Below are 16829 nucleotides of genomic sequence, written 5' to 3' on the forward strand. Positions count from 1 at the left end.
ACTGGAAATTCCCTGCGCTGTAAAAAAGCATCTTCACAACTTCACAGATGTTCAAGTTGCTCATGTTATGGGCATTAATAGGCCCCCGTACATCACAGGAACATTGCGCTGTCCATCTCAGATGAGCTTGGGCCAGAGAAGCAGTTGGCTTTTCTGGGTGTTGATCAATAAATGGCTTTTGCTCTTCATGAAAAAGGTTGAACCTGCTCTTCCTTATTCAACTGAATATATGCTGAAAAGTGCATTGTGTTCTGTTTTTATGTGTTAAAAACATCTGAACATATAATAACATCCAGCTAAAGCAGCATAATGTGTGAATTGAGGCTGACTGATTGAAACTTGTCCAAATTAAAACACACTTTATGTTGGCAAAGAAATTTGGAGAGAAATATAAATAAGTTAGCAAAGGTCAGGTTTCAAAAATGTTGTGGAGTGAAAGTTAATATGCTAACATATTACATTATAGATAAAAATGTGCTGCTATAGGTTCTGAGTATATTAGTTAATCAAAAAATGAAAACATTTTTAGCCTGTGAAAACTGAACTACAGTATTAACTTGTACAGCTCTGAAAACAGAAAAATAGATGAACAAAAATATGTTTCTTACCTTCAGAAAGTCCACAGCAGAGTGAACAGAGCACTAGAATAAATAGTAAGAATGAATCATTAAAAGGGTATTTTTTCTGCCCCTTCACACTTGACTCAATATGAAATAACTGTCTCCAAACATTAAACATGTTAAATAAAAATTCAATCACGTAAAAAAATTTAAATAAATAAATAAACAAGATCACACTGAGTGATCATAAGCTGTCAAAAACATTTTTATGACGAAATGAAGAAAATAAATTCACAGTGAGCTTGAATCAACGGTCTGTAGATTTTCAGTGGGACAGAATTAATCAAAATAAATTCTGTTTTCCCACCACTAAAGACAAATATTAAGCAGGATTTCACAATAAAAGTCATACAGAAACTGCTACTGTGACAAACGTCCCCATCTTGAGTCCTTTCTCAATTTTCTCAGCTGTTTCTCTTTGGTTGTGCAGGAAAAGGATGTTTAATACCTGCTTAAAGGATGTTGTTTTTGAAAGGCAGGCACTAACAAACATGCCTCATCAGATCACACAGGTTATTCTAATTTACTGAATATGACTCCAACAATAAGCAAGTTGACACCAAAAACCAGCTTTTCATCATTTGATAAATTGATTTGATCTCTGCAGTCATTCTGCTGCTGCAACATCCAGGCGACAAATTGTATCACATGGCACGAACAAGATTCGTGCCATGTGACACGAACAAGATTTTATCATTTTCAAGCCTTACAATTTTGAAATGTTTCAGTTTGTGCTCGACTAACTTCATGTTTATAAAAAAGACTGAATTCCCCAGCTTGTACCATCATTGTATCAAAATAATGAACTGAAATCCAGTAATGTACTTACAGAAGAAGCCCAGCCTGCAGAGTGAAGGTTCCCCCATGTTCACTTCAAGACCTGCTGGACAGCTAATTAGATCAGCTGCACTTTGCTCTCGCTAAAGTAGTAATAACAAAAGGAGAAGTTGCATTTAAGGCTCTAAAAAATGTCGTTCTCTAATGTGCCTGTGTTTCCTTCCCTTTTACTCAGAGTTCATAAAGCATGTAGCAGCAGCAGTAGCTTTGACCACAGTGATGTGTTAGATTCAGATTTCCTATCCACTGCAGCAACAGCAGAATATATTTTTGCTATTCATTTTTAAGGGGCGGGGCCACCTGCACAGACATTTTATTTATACTGTTCTGTTGTCATAATTAATAACTGACATTTACTGTATTTATTTATATGAAATTTTGCATTTTTTCAGCTATTTAATATTACACGAGGCTCTAAAAAGTACATTTGACAAATACATATATAACATTGCAACAACCGTCACTTACCATTTGAGTAGATTTATAGCGGATGTTCTAACGTTGTGGTGGAAATTTATTTGGTTTTGACCCCCGAAGAGCAGGAAACCACCAACTGAGTTGGCTATTAAACAGAAAACATGAGTAGAACAAAGCTAAAGCACCATTTACATGTATAACAATAACGTAACGTTCTATATGGAAATATTTGGTAATGGTATTTATTTTAAATTTGACGTGTTAACAGTCAAGGAAAGCATGTGAGGACGAAGGGGAAAGAGGTCGCTGAAATATTTTATGTCTTTTGGTTTGTTGAGGACGTTAATTTAACGTCAGCGATGTGATTACTGGGCTCCAAATGACTGCAAAGCATCTGGATAACTGCAGATGCTTCCAGGTAAGATTCTGTACAACTGAAAACAGCAACTTAAACCCTGCACACATGAGAAAGTGTTTTTGAAAAACACCCACATCCACACAGAAACACTGAGAAAAACCCAAAGCACAAGTTTTTCCTTTGCCATGGCAAAGTTGGTCCTGTGGGTCCGATGTCTGTTATAATTTAATTATCTTCCTGGGTAAACACACCTGGATCAAATAAAGCATAATCAGCAGGCCTTTGCATGACTCTGACATGCTAAAGAGTTAGCTAGATCATTTCAGTTAGTGGTGTTGGACCACAGAGTTATCTGAACCTGGCAGGATGCCGGACCTGGAGGACCAGAGCTGACCCACTATGATCTACATGAGGTCAGTGGTGAGAACCACCAGACAACAGAGTGGCAAACAACAAACCACAAGTGGGAATCTTTTGGAGAAGTTTATGTAAATCTGCAGAACCACCAGAAAACATGTAATTTGTAGCTTCTGTTAAATGAAGCCATTGGGGTCATAGGTCACAGTGGACAAAAAAACTGTTAAAAAACAACCTCGTTATCTGGACCATTTTCCACAGCAAGGACAAAACCCAAAATGCTCCTACTGGATCAAGGTCTTCGTATTGATCCTGTGATTAGGATCAATATCCAGTTGTAACAATTTCTAATAATGCTGCTCATGAATCTGCAGAAGAATAAACAAATGTCAGGCAGAATGAATAAAGTATTTACTCAAGACTTGTGGAACAGAACATTTCTCTTTTAAACCGTGAAAATGTGTTTATGTGCCGACATACAAGTTCCTTATTATACATGTAGAAGCGTTTTGTTAAGAACTGTCACCTTTACCACATCCACATAGCAGCTCAGCTGTGAAGGAGATGAAACGTGTCCAACTGTACAAAACGTTGCCAGAGTCTTTTGCTCAGCTCAACACGGCTTGAAAGAAGTTAAAAATGAAATGAATCAAGCATAGCATATTTCTAAAGCAATATCTTTATATAACCTCAGAATAAATTATTGTAATTGCTGCCAGAAGAATGTATTGCCAGAAAACAGAACACATTTAGCTCCAAGTGTTTCATTTCCTCAGTTTCTTTATGAAACTGAGGAAGCTGTGGATTTAAAAATAAGACTCAGAGATGGTTGAGTTTCACAAGTCTTGTTAACATTCACTTCCACTCGATGCATGACCATTTATGAACACATACATCTGCATGTTCTGAGGCCAGCAGGTGATTTTAAACATGTTTGTAATCATGTCACCAAACTGATGCTGAAGAGAACGCTTTAAAGGTCGTATCTCACAGGAGAGTCCAGTTGTTTATCATTATCTCTACTATATCAGGTGTGATGACTTCACACCTGTCTGAAACACAATTAGATTACGTTCACACAGCAGGCAAATGCAACCCAAATTCACTTCTTCTTTTTCCCATTGCGACCTTTTTCACCACGATCCGAATGTTTTCGGAGTGTCCGTCTGAATGATCATGTTGCATTTTACCAGTTTTTTGTGTCATTAACATGAAACATGGGTCGTAATCCTACACCAGAAAAATCCAGAGGCAATAAATCAGGACATAAACAATGATGGAAAATTATGATTTTGAATTTATGAACGAAATCTGTGTCACTGAAAAGCATCACATCCCACCTCTCTTAGCTCTGGCTACACATTCAGGTTGCTGTCAATGCTCCACAAAAAGCCACTGCTATTAGTTGTGTTTTCTTTTTATTAGCTTCCTTTGCATTGAGTGAACTTGTTACAATGCTTTCTGAATAAACTGTAAAATTGATCGATACACGTGTCAACATACAGGCACGCTGTTACTTCCATAAACAAAGCGCTGGGCTGTGACGTTAAGGTCATTCTTCTGTGAAAGCAGGTCATAAACCGCTCAATCGGAAATGTCATTGTGGTCGGGTTCAGTTTGTATTTAAATGACTGCGCAAAAAAGAAAAGAAAAAAAATTGGATTTGAATGTCAAGACCTGCTGACAAATCCAGAACCCAAAAGAACCCAACAGGGGTCAAGCACCTGAAAACAAAATAGAGGCCGAGTCAGAAACAGTTCAGGTCAAATGACAAGAATGTTGGCAAACCACTTGGAGACAAGATGGCTGGAAAGTTGAGGCAGAGCAGCAGACGATGTGGCAGGGAGGAAACAGGTAAGCTGTATAGGCAGCAGAGCGGGATAGATGGTGCATTCAGGGTAGGCTGGGGAACAAAAACAGCTCAAGCCACTCAGTGTGCAAAAGAACATTTCCATAAAACCACACAAAGTGAATGTGCTGACACCAGCAAATTCTTGGCCAGAAATATTCATGCTTCCTTATTTTTGTTGGTTCGTTGCTTTAGTAAGTTCTCAGAAATCAAAACTTAATAACCAAAAGGCACAGTATGGACCCGACCATCAGAGGCAGACATCGATGTTGAGAGTACACAGGGAGGTACAAGTCGACAAACAAGGAAGTCATTTGTTTGAATGTGAGGTGATCTAAAAAGTCAGAAAATACCTTTAAATAAATTGGCCCAATTACGATAATATCTGGAATTTCAACATTTCTTTCAGCTCTGCGCTTATTAAAGGCCACGTGTGTCTGATGATACAATGGTGACCAAATGTGTTTTCTGAGTCACCTACTGTTGAGTTCAGAGGACGAAACGCCACATGGACTCATGACCCAGATACTCAGGAAGTTTATGAAGTTTACACTGAAGCGAAAGTGACCCCATGTTTCTTCACTTCAGACTTTGCACTTACTTTGAATACCAGTGAGAGAGCTGAGTAAAATAAAATGATGATTTATCAAGTTTGTTGGAGAAATAATATGAATGAATCAGATTAACTGGGCCAAGTTAGAGAGTTCAATTTTCCATCCAACGACGGTCCCCACAAAGGGAGCTGGTGTCCCTCTCTAGAGCCGAGAGGTGAGGTACATGCTGAACAGATCTCAAAATTTCTATGAGAGCCACATAAAAAAACTCTTAGAACTATCGGAGGAAACCAGATTATCTGAAGAGAATCCATGATTCACGGGAAGAGACTCCATGCATAAAAAGTCCAGGCGCCCTCTTGTGGTTCATTGGTCTAAACTTCCTGTTGGTCTAAATGGTCAAAAATACAAAAACATCGTCTGCTGTTCTACCTATAATTATGTGAATGAGAAGATTAGAAACTGAACTAATTCAGTCTCAGAGGAGGTCTGACTTACATCTCACTGTCAGCCTGAAGGGAAAACTCCAGTCTGTATTCTGATGGCCTCCACTGGCCTCACACCAGTAGTTTCCACTATCAGACTCAGAGACGCTGCTGATCCTGTATTCACTGGATGTTGGAGCGTTTCTATTGGCTGGACTCCATTCATAATTCCACTGAGTTCTTCCTCCATCATCCTGGATCTCACATCTCAGAGTGACCGTCTCTCCTCTGAATACAACAGACCAGTTGGGCTGCAGGGTCACAGTCGGCCGAGACACTAGAATGAAACATATTCATTCAGAAAACAGACAGAAACTCATAAAGGAAAAAGATCTCACATTAACTGATTACAATTAACATTTAATACAATTAACACAGTGTTTTATGTCTCTTTTTAAAATTTTATTATATTTGCTGTTAAGTCAAATGCTGAAGGTCCTTCTGGACATTGGTGCTGTTAATCTGCAATATGCACTGAGATGTAAACCTGACTTATGTTTCTTGTATTTGTCCCCATCAAATACTCAATAAAATAATAAAAAGCAACAGTTTCTTATAACAATGTAATATGCAAATAAAACCTCTTATTTGATTTTTTTTCTAGTAAAACAAGAAAAACAAGCATGTATTAATGTATTAAATGCAACAGGAGAAAAATTTGAACCAGTTTTTGAAAAATATTCATGTGTTTAAGACCATTAAAATCAGGCAAAGAGCATGAAGTCTGGACAAGAAAGTCAAATATAAAGGAGTGAAAGGTTTTAAAACCTTTGATCTTTGTTTTATTATGGAAAAATAACTAAATTCACCAGTTTTCTGAATAGAGACTTGATTGTTTAATTTTCCAAAACTTTATCTCCTCTTCCTCCCTCTGAGTTTACAGCTCAGAGGGAGCTGTAAACTCCTCCCTCTGAGACATTGATAACTCTGAATGGTTCAGTGTTTCCTCTGAGCTGAACTGCAGGACATCTTTTCTCATTTCTGAACCAGTCAAACTTCCAGTCATCAGATCCGTCCACTGAGCAGGTCAGTGTGACGCTGCCCCCTGCTGGTATGATTGTTCTATCTGCTTTTTATACTTTATATACTTTTGCTTGCATTTTCATTATGAAAGCAGTACTTCATCTCTTTCTTAAAACTTGTACACTCAGCACAGTCGCCTGGTAACCTTTCAGCCAATAGAAAGAAAGTGTTATACTGGGCACGTTTGATTCCTGTAGGGAAGTGGTTCCCACAATCGGTCCTCGAGGGCCGGCATCCTGCATGTTTTAGTTCTCTCCCTGGTTTACCACACCTGGATCAAATTATGGCTTATTAGAGGCCTAAGAAGAACATTAACACGTTGAAAAGATTGTTACTACCACCAGGGAGAGAATAAAACATGCAGGATGCCGGACCTCGAGGACCAACTTTGGGCACCACTGCTCTAGGGGGTGTGCCTGTGTGGCAACTGTCAGCTGTATTAACCTGCGCCACCCACTAAAAAACTTTTTTTTTTAGAGTGAGACGGCCTACAAGCCTAACTTGCTAGTCAGGAGGAATGGGCTAGAACTTCAGCAAGCCATTGTGAGAAGTTTGTCAAAGTAAAACCCATTCAGCAACAAGAATTAATTTTGGTAATTTTAACTGACCTAAAACATAAAAAGTTTGTTCTGATTTAACTTTAGAGTGTGAGAAAAAAAAAATGCTCATATCTTTTAATCTGTGTATGCAAACGTCTGGTTTCAACTCTACACATGCATGTCATAAGTCATACATTATAAATCAAAATTATATCAGCTGAGAAAGTACAAAAAGGCTGTTTCTTACCTTCTGCACAGCCAGCAAAATGTGTATCGAGCCCTAAAATGAAGTAAATCTCAATGTTAGAAGGGCTAAAAACAATGAAAAGATTGAGAATGATAGAAAAATCTCTTAAAATTGAACTGACAGTTACATAAGTGGATAAAACACTCAGCTAATTTCATGAGTGCAAGGACGCATCTCAGATGAGTGAATGACTGCATCTTCTCACTATACGTTCTGTAATCTTGAGATAATACTGAAAATAAAATCAATGATTTACTTACAGAAAAAACCCAGCACACAGAGCAAGATGTGGCCCATCCTGACATCGAGAACTGCTGTATAAGAAGAAGAAGCAGAAGTCACAGATAAAGCAGATAGAGAGCTTACAAGTTTGAGACGTCTATCTATAACTTGCTTGTTTGCTTCCTTTTTTTACTAAGAATTCACACTACAGCAACACCTTCTACTGTAGGCGATTGGTCACCATAGCTACATTTCCTGTCCACTGGAGGAACTTAAGAGCTTGTGTCACGCCTCAGACATGCCCTAAGAACATTGGCCTTAAAAAACATTGCAAAGCTGATTTGTTTAAGATAAGTGTTATGAGGCTCTAGGTGCTCATACAAGGTGCTGTGATATTGGAAAACATTTTCACCTTTCGCTGCTCCAAATCGTTCTCTTTAGTTTGCCACTCAAATCTTAGTGACTCTAAACTTGAAACCCTTGTATTAGAATTTAGAATATCTGATGCACCATGTGCCTTTGAAGTCTGGACAAGAAAGTCAAGGTACAAGAAAGGAAAGCAGGAGAGATGAGAGTAGAAAGGAGAAACAGGAGAGAGGAGAAAACTATTAACAAGATTAAGATTTGGACATGCTGCACCTAACAGCTCATTATTCAGAATACGGCAACATAATGCTGCCATTTTTAAAGCTGCTGTGATTCCTGAGAACCAGTTTTGTCTGACTTCTCTTTCCACACCTCACCTCTCAGTGCAACAAGAGGTGAGTGTTTTCTACCAATTGATATTTGCAACAGTAAATCACAATGTTTCTTGTTCTGGAGACATTTTTTTCTGGTAATTATTCTTCGACGTGTTCCTGTCAGCTAAGTCTAATGAAACCACCAAACACAGAAGTAAATGTGTGGCGTGCTTCCGGCTCGCTGCAGCTCCTTTTACACAAATGATCTGTCAAATGAAAAAAAAAGAAATGAACTGAAAAGTTGACTGTGAAAATGTTTTGCTGAAAACAAGCCAAGTCTCTCTCCTATCATTTGTAAAAACAGATTTAAAGTCAGAGTAGATCAAATTGCAGATACCAGTCTGTCTTAGTTGATCAAACACTGCAGACTCTTATTGTAATCTATTCTGTTTGTTCCTCTTCACACTGGCATAATATGCTTAGTCTTTTAAACGCGAACAACTTTAAGATAGCAGAGGGTAAGCTTTAATGAGTTGCAACATTGACTTATTTTTGCAGTAGCTTATTTAACTACTGTTTGTTAAACTATACTGATAGTTGCAAAGACAATCAGACAAACAACTTCTCACAAAATGTATTTATGCAAATAAGTTAACAATTCACACCCAGGCAGCAGTCGGTTCTACATGAACAGAAGAATTATGAGTGTTTTTTGCAAGCATTCAACAGAAATGTAAGATTTACTTAGAATCAACACATGGGCTGCACAGTGGCGCAGTTGGTAGAGTTGTTGCCTTGGGTTCGATTCCCGGCCCCGGTCTTTCTGCATGGAGTTTGCATGTTCTCCCTGTGCATGCGTGGGTTTTCTCCGGGTACTCCGATTTCCTCCCACAGTCCAAAAACATGACTGTTAGGTTAATTGGCCTCTCCAAATTGCCCTTAGGTATGAGTGTGTGTGTGCATGGTTGTGTGTCCTGTGTGTCTCTGTGTTGCCCTACGACAGACTGGCAACCTGTCCAGGGTGACCCCGCCTCTCGCCCGAAACGTTAGCTGGAGATGGGCACCAGCACCTCCTGACCCCATTAAGGGACAAGGGTGCAAGAAAATGGATGGATGGATAGAATCAACACACAAATAATCAATACTTCAAAAGACCATCAACAAGCATTTAGTTCTTGTTCATTTATTGGCCATTATGTAACACATACATGATGTTACACACTCAAAGGCTTCACTCTCAGCCTCCATGGCTCATGATTTATTGTAAACTCAATTTTTTCTACTATGTTGCTGTCAGGGTTCAGTCTCTCCAGTCACACTGTGTGCTTCTGCTACTCTCATTCTGTCAGTATCACAGCAGGCACGTTTATCTCTTGGGATGCTGTTCTCTCTTGGCTAAATGGCCTCCACATTCTGGTATGAATGCTCCGTTTCACTGGACAAACACATGGAGACTCTGGGGTCAGGCAGCGATTGAATCTCCATTTGACTGCTTTGCGTTAAAGGAGCTGTCGCAGTTTTTGCCTGAAAATAATGCAGCAAAAACAAAATTAGTTTTAGTCGTTCGAAGAATATTAGGTGCAAATGGTTTGAATAGGATCATATTGTGAAGATCTAAATGAAGTACGTTAAAAAATGACCTTATGACAAATATATCCCACTGTAAAAAGTTTAATGGCAACAGCTGTACATATGCAGACAAATGCCCATCGAATTGAGGTCATCAAAATACTAAAAGCAGACTGTGATTCTTCTGAATTCAATTTAATTAGACCTGTTAAAAATAAAAAGACTTTAAACACCGTTCCGTAAAAGTCAACAAAATTGACGGAGAGACACAGTTAAATGTAGATGTTATTTTTGTTTTTCTCAAAATTCAGAGAAACTAATATTCCTTACAGGTTGTTCAAATGTTTATTGAGACATTGTTTCTGACATGGTGGTTGCTTATGCAGACAACAGTTGTGTTGTCAGAGAGGATGGTGATGTTGAACTTATTAAAGGACTTCTGAGATGTTCTGCAGCCATTTCTATGACAGATGGATCCCAGCCAGTCATCCTGGATGGAGCAGTTCACTGTGAAATTACATGTTTCTGCTGAAACACTGGAATGATTTTCTGGTGTCACAGTCATCACTGGTCTGGGAACCATTCCTGAAACACCCAAAACAAGCAGATTCATAAATGACACCCCCTGCTGGCTACTTTCTGCAACACAACCTACAACTTTCACACTTAAAGCCAAAATACAGCTAAACCATACCTTGTACAATAACTTGGTGATTTTCTGATTGTTGAATAAGGTTGGACAAGTAAGTGACCTTATAGATGCCTGTGTCATTTTCTCTTTATACACAAAGTAAAGTTTTCAGAGCTGAAAACCATTCTCTCTGCATAGTCTTCATGGATAGAATCCTTATCAGCAACAAATTTTCCATCAAATGTCCATAAACCAGCTCTATGTGGAGGTGGTTTCTTGACATTCAGACACACTGAGCTGTTCTTTGGTCAATAATGCGTCATCCATGACTCTGTTGCTGTAACTGGATTGAAAAAAAAAATTAGGCCAAAAAAAAAATTCAACAAATTAGTTGAGAATCAGTAAATGTATTAAAAAAAAATAATGATCTAGCATGAGTGGACACAAAACTGATTATAGCTTATTTATTTCAATTTTGTTTTTAATTTTCTCTTTGCAGTATTTTACTAAAAATCTAGAAAGGACTATTTTAATAAACCTTTCCTGTTAACATACAAAGTATACGATGCCCTGCAAAGCATTTGTATACCTTTCATATTTTCATTGAGATTTTAGGAAATAAAGCCTTTTTATTCCGGTGGCAGCATCTTGTTGTGAAACGCGGAGGTTGGTCAGGAAAATGGATCAATCTAGATGCAAAATTATACTAGAAAAAAACTGTTATAGTCTGTAAAATAACAGAGTTTGGCTGTGGTTCAAAGTGCAGCAGAACAGCAAGTAAAGAGTTTAAATAACGTTTTCAAAGGTTTCATAGACTGATGAGATGAAAGGGATCCAGATAAACGGGACAATAGTTGAAATTTTAACCAGTCCATTATTTTTATATGGCTGCATATAATTCTCTGTATGCAGCCAAATCTTCCACTAGGGGCTCTGAAGGACTTAAAGATGAGACAATAACGTGATGTTCTTCTTTTCCTCACATAAACCATATTAAGAACTTATGGACTCAGCTTAACAATAGTTTTATGGACAAAGAAAACTGTCTGAACAGTGTCAACATATCACACTGGGTAACTGTGACATGTTGACATGTTGATCAACATATCAAGAAACTGACAAGAAACTCCATGAATAAAAGGCATGTAGCTCTTATGAAAAAAAGGGGGAACAGTCACTTTTAAAAAAATATTTTTTTTTTTCCAATTTTCCCATCTGATAAAAATAATCAATAATCAAATAATCAACTTTAAAATAGTACATGTATCTATTTATTTATGTATTTTAGTAGTACAATACTAAAATAATCACTAATAGTTGCCAAATATTCATACTCACATAGATATTCTTTCTGAGGCACCAGAACCTCTTTGTAACTTTCGTAAATATTAATGTGTGTGTTTAATTAGCATTTTTTTTGGACTAAGACCAGTATAGTAAGAAAAACATCAATACCAAAAAAAAAAACAGATCAATAATTGCACTCACATATGTACAACCAAATATACAACTGAATTGTTTAAATTAAGGCATGTGTTATATTTCCTGTGACATTTCCAGAAAAGCTTTTTGCTTGCTGTCCAAAGGTCCTTTTTGCAAAAAATTAACTGAAAGAAAAGCTGTAATTAAAACTGCTACTTAGTCTTTTGCTGAGTTGGTCTCTGTTGCATTTTCTGCTCCAGTTTTGGAGTACTGTACCTCTTTGTGTAACTCTTTCCCAAGTCGTAATTTGTTTATTTATTTAGTATTATTTATTTATTTAATTTATTTTTTGCAGTGTTTTGTTTTGTCAGATTCAGGTTATCCAAGCCTACACTGGCGCTTTTTTCACTTCATCTTTACCGAAGTTATCTAGGTACTTGGAGAACCGTGGTTTATATATGAAATGTTGAAAAGTAATATGTTTGCAAAATGTTCACATCACTTTGTGTAAGAATTTACTTAGCTTGGTAATCATTAATTACTGACTGAAAATGCTATGTAAGTTTTTACAACATTGTATTTAACCAGAAGCTACAGGAACATTGCACCTTGATGTCATTTGTAGATGTTGTGAACATCGAGGACCATTACGCTTCTTAGGAGCCTCCCTAATTCGGGGCCTGAGGTGGCCTTCACACATAGATACTGTTCAGAATAACTTCCTGTACTTCCTGCTTCAACTCAACAAGTACAACCAGGAAGCTACGACAGAGACTGTTTCTTTCCCCAGACACTCCAATGAGCACTCAGTGAGCATACAGACCAATACCATGCGCATATTTATTAATTTAACCTCATCCATCTCACCAGGAAATGTTGACAGACACTCCTGCCAACCTCAGATAAACACATCATCTATGTTTGATGTGAGAACTTTATTTTTTCACCACTATAGTTAACCACTGATGCTAAAAAAAAGAAACTGCTGTTAAAGATCTGCCTGAAAAGAAACTCAGACTCTCTCACTGCTGACATTTAATAATATGTAAAAAATAATTACAAATTAAGTCTTTTATATTGTTCATCTTTACATATGGAAGAATAGCTCCAGTATCGTTTACTGAAAACAGTGGATGCAGGTAGGAACAAATAACCGGCCAGATGTTCCACATGTTGTGAAAAAATATAAATTTATTATCAACAGTATTAAACATAAGCAATGAGAGCCGCATTAAAAAAAATGGAAGAAAAGTGCAAAAATATTCACAGTAGTCATGAAGGGCTCCGAACATGGCACAATGTTCTGAGCCTCTATATAACGAATTGCAATAATCCAAACGAGTTGTAATGAAGGCGTGGACAAGTCCTTCAATTCATGAGAATAAGAAAGGTTGGTATTGTTACCGAGTTAAATAATTTTTTTGGCAATTCACAACAACAAAAAAAAGTCGAGCTCATATCCAATCATTTCAAACTCTGTCCATTCTCTATAACAATGGTGCTCAAGTCCAGTCCTCCAGAGCTACCGTCCTGCAGCTTTACTCCAACAGACTGTGATCGGCTCTGAACAGGCCTGGTAACGAGCCAGTCATTCGATTCAGGTGTGCATCTTGGTGTCCCATTCACACGTTGGTGAAGGAGACGGATAGATGGACTGAGGAATCGTCCAGAATAGTGTGGGTGTTGCTCTGGTTCATCGTGATGAAGACAGATCTCAGCCAGAATGTGAAGCTCAAATTTTACTTGTCCATCCAGGTTCTGACCGTCACTTATGGTGATGGTGGACGTAGACAGGATGAGGAGCACTGTCATCCACTCCAAGGGAAACTGGAAGTTAAACCGCTACTCTTCCGCTGTTAAATGAGTCAGTAGGAGGGATTCATACATCCAACAAGATGCATGAATCATCTTGTTGAAACCTTCAAAGGGATTACCATTTTGGAGGTCTTTTCTAGTCCTGGTCATGAAAGAGCACAAGATAGACTCCCAAAATGCTCTGGAGCGACTGAAGAACATATTCCTTATGGTATGGAAAAACATTGATGTACACCAGAATGAGTTAAATAGAGTCTCTGACCAATGCCATCCATCTTAGATAAGCAAAGGAATATTGTAATACATCTGGTGTTCATTTCCTGGTTCATCTATCTCCGAGTTGCTCTCGGCTCCTTAGACTCACTTGTCCTCTTGGTGGTGCTATGTGTTCAGATTTTTTGGCATCTGCAGCACACTGTACACCGTTTCTGTTTGTGTGGAGCTCTGGTCCTTATTTACATCGGCACACCCTGAAGTCAAAGTCTTCTGCGTGTTCTCGTCTTGTAATGCATCTTGTTTCTTGTCACTTTTAACACAAGACGCAGCCTTTCTGGGGACGCTGTAGACTGTGTCTACCTCACTGATGCCCTGCTCATGTACTAGGATGCTGATCTCTCTGGGCTGACTGGTTTCAACGTTCTCATACGAAGGGTCCGCTTCACTGGAAGATGTCGAGACTCTGGGCTCAGAAGGCTGCTGGGACTCTAGTGGTCCACTTTGTATTAACTGGGCAGAACACGTTGATTCCTGGAGTAAAAAGTAGAAGCAAAAGACATGTTCTTTAGAAAAAAAGGGACAACTTCATAAATAGGATTAATGTCTCTAGTGTTTCATCAATAACACATAATTAGTTGGAATAAATATATGAGTTTTTTTCTCTTGGGTTACCTGATCATGTTTGGCTTTACAATATTTTATGGCAATAACAACAATGAAGAATATTACAACAGCAATGGCAATGATGAAAATATAAAATATATTTGAATGCTTTTGAAAATCCTCTTTAAGTTCAAGATCCGTCCTTGTTAAACCTGTAAAAAAAAAAAAAAACAGCTTTAGCTAGAAATTATTTCATTTAAGGCAAAAATAAAAAGACAGTAACATGTCTCTTATAATTATAAAATAAAATTAAAAGTTTATTTAAAATTACATTTATTTACAGTGCACACTGTAATGATGACGCAGGTTTATTCTACTTTCAGGTCATTTCAGGCTACTTACATGGAGTTGGAATGTTTTGTGAGATATTATTTCTGCTGACGTGGTTGTTACTTATGCAGACAACAGTTGTGTTGTCAGAGAGGATGGTGATGTTGAACTTATTAAAGGACTTCTGAGATGTTCTGCAGCCATTTCTATGACAGATGGATCCCAGCCAGTCATCCTGGATGGAGCAGTTCACTGTGAAATTACATGTTTCTGCTGAAACACTAGAATGATTTTCTGGTGTCACAGTCATCACTGGTCTGGGAACCATTCCTGAAACACCCAAAACAAGCAGATTCATAAATGTCGCCCCCTGCTGGCTACTTTCTGCAACACAACCTACACACTGACATTTATTTATGAGTTCTAGAAACACAAGGAGAACAAAAGAATGAGATTTAGAAAGTAAAGAAAAAAAAATACATCTTTCACACTTAAAGCAAAACACAGCTTAAACATACCTTGTAAAATAACTTGATGATTTTCTGATTGTTCAATAAAGTTGGAGAAGTAAGAGGCCTTATAGTTGCCTGTGTCATTTTCAGTCAGTCTATTTATACACATAGTCAAGTTTTCAGAGATGAAAACCATTCTCTCTGCATAGTCTTTATCGATATATTTCTCAGCAGCAACTAGTTTTCCATTAAACGTCCATCGACCGCTTATATGTGAAGGTGGTTTCTTGACATGGAGACACACAGAGCTGTTCTTTCGTAGATAATGTGTCATCCATGACTCAGTTGCTGTAATTGGATTTAGAAAAAAAAATTAGGTCAAAAACAAATATGTTTCAGTGTTCTCAAAGATGCAGTTGAGAGTCAATAGATATATTGAAAAAATATCATCTATCATGAGCGGACACAAAACTGATTTTAGTTTCTTTATTTCCATTTGGTTTGCAGTACCGTATTACAAATATAGAAAGGATTATTTCAATTCTGCTCAAAATAAACATTTCCTCTTAACATACAAAATACCTGGTGCCCTGCAGAAGTATTCATATTCCTTTCATGTTTTTATTGGGATTTTAGGAGGATAGACAACACTACATGACTGCATGAACATTGTTTTCCACAAGACTGTGTGCTCTTGGTCACATAAGTACTGGTGATTGTCCATCTTCTTTAATGTCAAGGTCACCTCACCAATACGATCTTATGATCTGTTGCCAAGCAACTGATAAAAGAACACTATGAAATAAGACATTGATAAAAATCACAACTTTTTGAATTATTTGACTTTTAAAGTATTTATGTTTGTCTGTAAACAAGACATAGTTTTATGTGTTACATTATGAGTAAAATATTAGCTTTACATTTTCAAATTCTTCTGCGTTTTCCTATTTTAAAACAATGTTTCAACCGTTTTTGGAGTATTGTGAGATATTTGAGATAATTCTGAGATATTTAGTGAATATGCTAAACATAAGTCAAACTAAATGATATTCAGTTAATTTCAAAATGCAGTAAAAGCTGCTTTACAAGCAACAGACAGCTAAATGGTGCTAAGAACAAACATGCTAGTTCTCTCTGAAAACTGCAACTTTCCATTATGTGAGAATGATGCTCAGCAAACATCGGACTTATCTCTGGTTTTCTGACCACCACTATTTTGCTCCTCATCTTGGACGCAAGACATTTATTACATCTCATGTTGAATGAAGAATTAATGCAACAGCATGTAGCATTGGCACATGCTACCTTTCTGCAACGATAGAGGTTGGTCAGAGTTGACAGGATGATGGATGAAACTGAATGTCAGGGTCTGTTTGTCCTCCCCTCGTCCTAGTTTCTTAGTTTGTTTTCCTTTAGTTAGTTTTATTTCCMCCTGTCCCTGGAACCACCACTTCTCAAGACATCCAGCAGATGTCACCCATGCTCCACCCCTGAGAAGTGTCCTGGTTCAACCCGGACACACACCTGCAGCTGGTTAAGAGGGCGTGGACCGGCGATATAAGCAACAGCTACACTCCGTCTCACCGCCTGAGTGTTTGCCTAC

General features: G+C 37.8%; 3 protein-coding genes across 8 annotated transcripts in view; all 3 read right to left on the reverse strand.

Moving 5' to 3' along the window:
- The window catches only part of LOC103475912 (Fc receptor-like protein 5), an 18389-nt gene extending 13218 nt beyond the window's left edge, over positions 1-5171 (reverse strand). For 2 of the 5 annotated variants that reach the window (XM_008427886.2, XM_017308592.1), the window contains exons 1-3: positions 1926-2409; positions 1450-1540; positions 609-641 (exon numbers count right to left, since the gene is read on the reverse strand). In XM_008427886.2, coding sequence (XP_008426108.1) covers positions 609-641; positions 1450-1540; positions 1926-1928 — 127 coding nt within the window. In that variant the 5' untranslated portion in view covers positions 1929-2409. Of the gene's footprint in view, positions 1-608; positions 642-1449; positions 1687-1925; positions 2410-2877 lie in introns of those variants that run through there. The other 3 variants (XM_017308593.1, XM_017308595.1, XM_017308594.1) reach the window with 3 other exon arrangements.
- A 282-nt stretch (positions 5172-5453) lies between these two features.
- Positions 5454-7681, reverse strand: LOC108166873 (high affinity immunoglobulin gamma Fc receptor IB-like). 2 transcript variants are annotated; one of them, XM_017308552.1, is made up of 3 exons: positions 7547-7681; positions 7287-7319; positions 5454-5754 (listed from the first exon to the last, which is right to left on the reverse strand). In XM_017308552.1, the coding sequence occupies exons 1-3, from the start codon at positions 7581-7583 to the stop codon at positions 5471-5473; spliced, it is 354 nt and encodes a 117-aa protein (XP_017164041.1). In that variant the 5' UTR covers positions 7584-7681; the 3' UTR covers positions 5454-5470. The 2 variants fall into 2 exon arrangements, 1 of the variants encoding a protein (XP_017164041.1); XR_001777265.1 differs by lacking the exons at positions 7287-7319; positions 7547-7681 and adding an exon at positions 6287-6306.
- Positions 7682-12616: 4935 nt separating this feature from the next.
- Positions 12617-16829, reverse strand: part of LOC103475913 (uncharacterized) — a 16716-nt gene continuing 12503 nt past the window's right edge. Inside the window, exons 2-5 of the mRNA XM_008427889.2 lie at positions 15293-15574; positions 14847-15104; positions 14514-14656; positions 12617-14372 (exon numbers count right to left, since the gene is read on the reverse strand). Coding sequence (XP_008426111.1) covers positions 14007-14372; positions 14514-14656; positions 14847-15104; positions 15293-15574 — 1049 coding nt within the window. The 3' untranslated portion in view covers positions 12617-14006. The remainder of the gene's footprint in view (positions 14373-14513; positions 14657-14846; positions 15105-15292; positions 15575-16829) is intronic.

Source organism: Poecilia reticulata, linkage group LG14 (assembly GCF_000633615.1).
Source record: "Poecilia reticulata strain Guanapo linkage group LG14, Guppy_female_1.0+MT, whole genome shotgun sequence".
Classification (NCBI taxonomy): Eukaryota; Metazoa; Chordata; class Actinopteri; order Cyprinodontiformes; family Poeciliidae; genus Poecilia; species Poecilia reticulata.

Coding starts and splice junctions, on each gene's coding strand:
- LOC108166873 (XM_017308552.1), bottom strand. CDS start 7,583: ATGGGCCACATCTTGCTCTGTGTGCTGGGTTTTTTCT. Junction 7,320..7,546: donor CTGTGTGCTGGGTTTTTTCT/GTAAGTAAATCA, acceptor ACTTCATTTTAG/GGCTCGATACACATTTTGCT. Junction 5,755..7,286: donor TTTTGCTGGCTGTGCAGAAG/GTAAGAAACAGC, acceptor GTTTCATTCTAG/TGTCTCGGCCGACTGTGACC.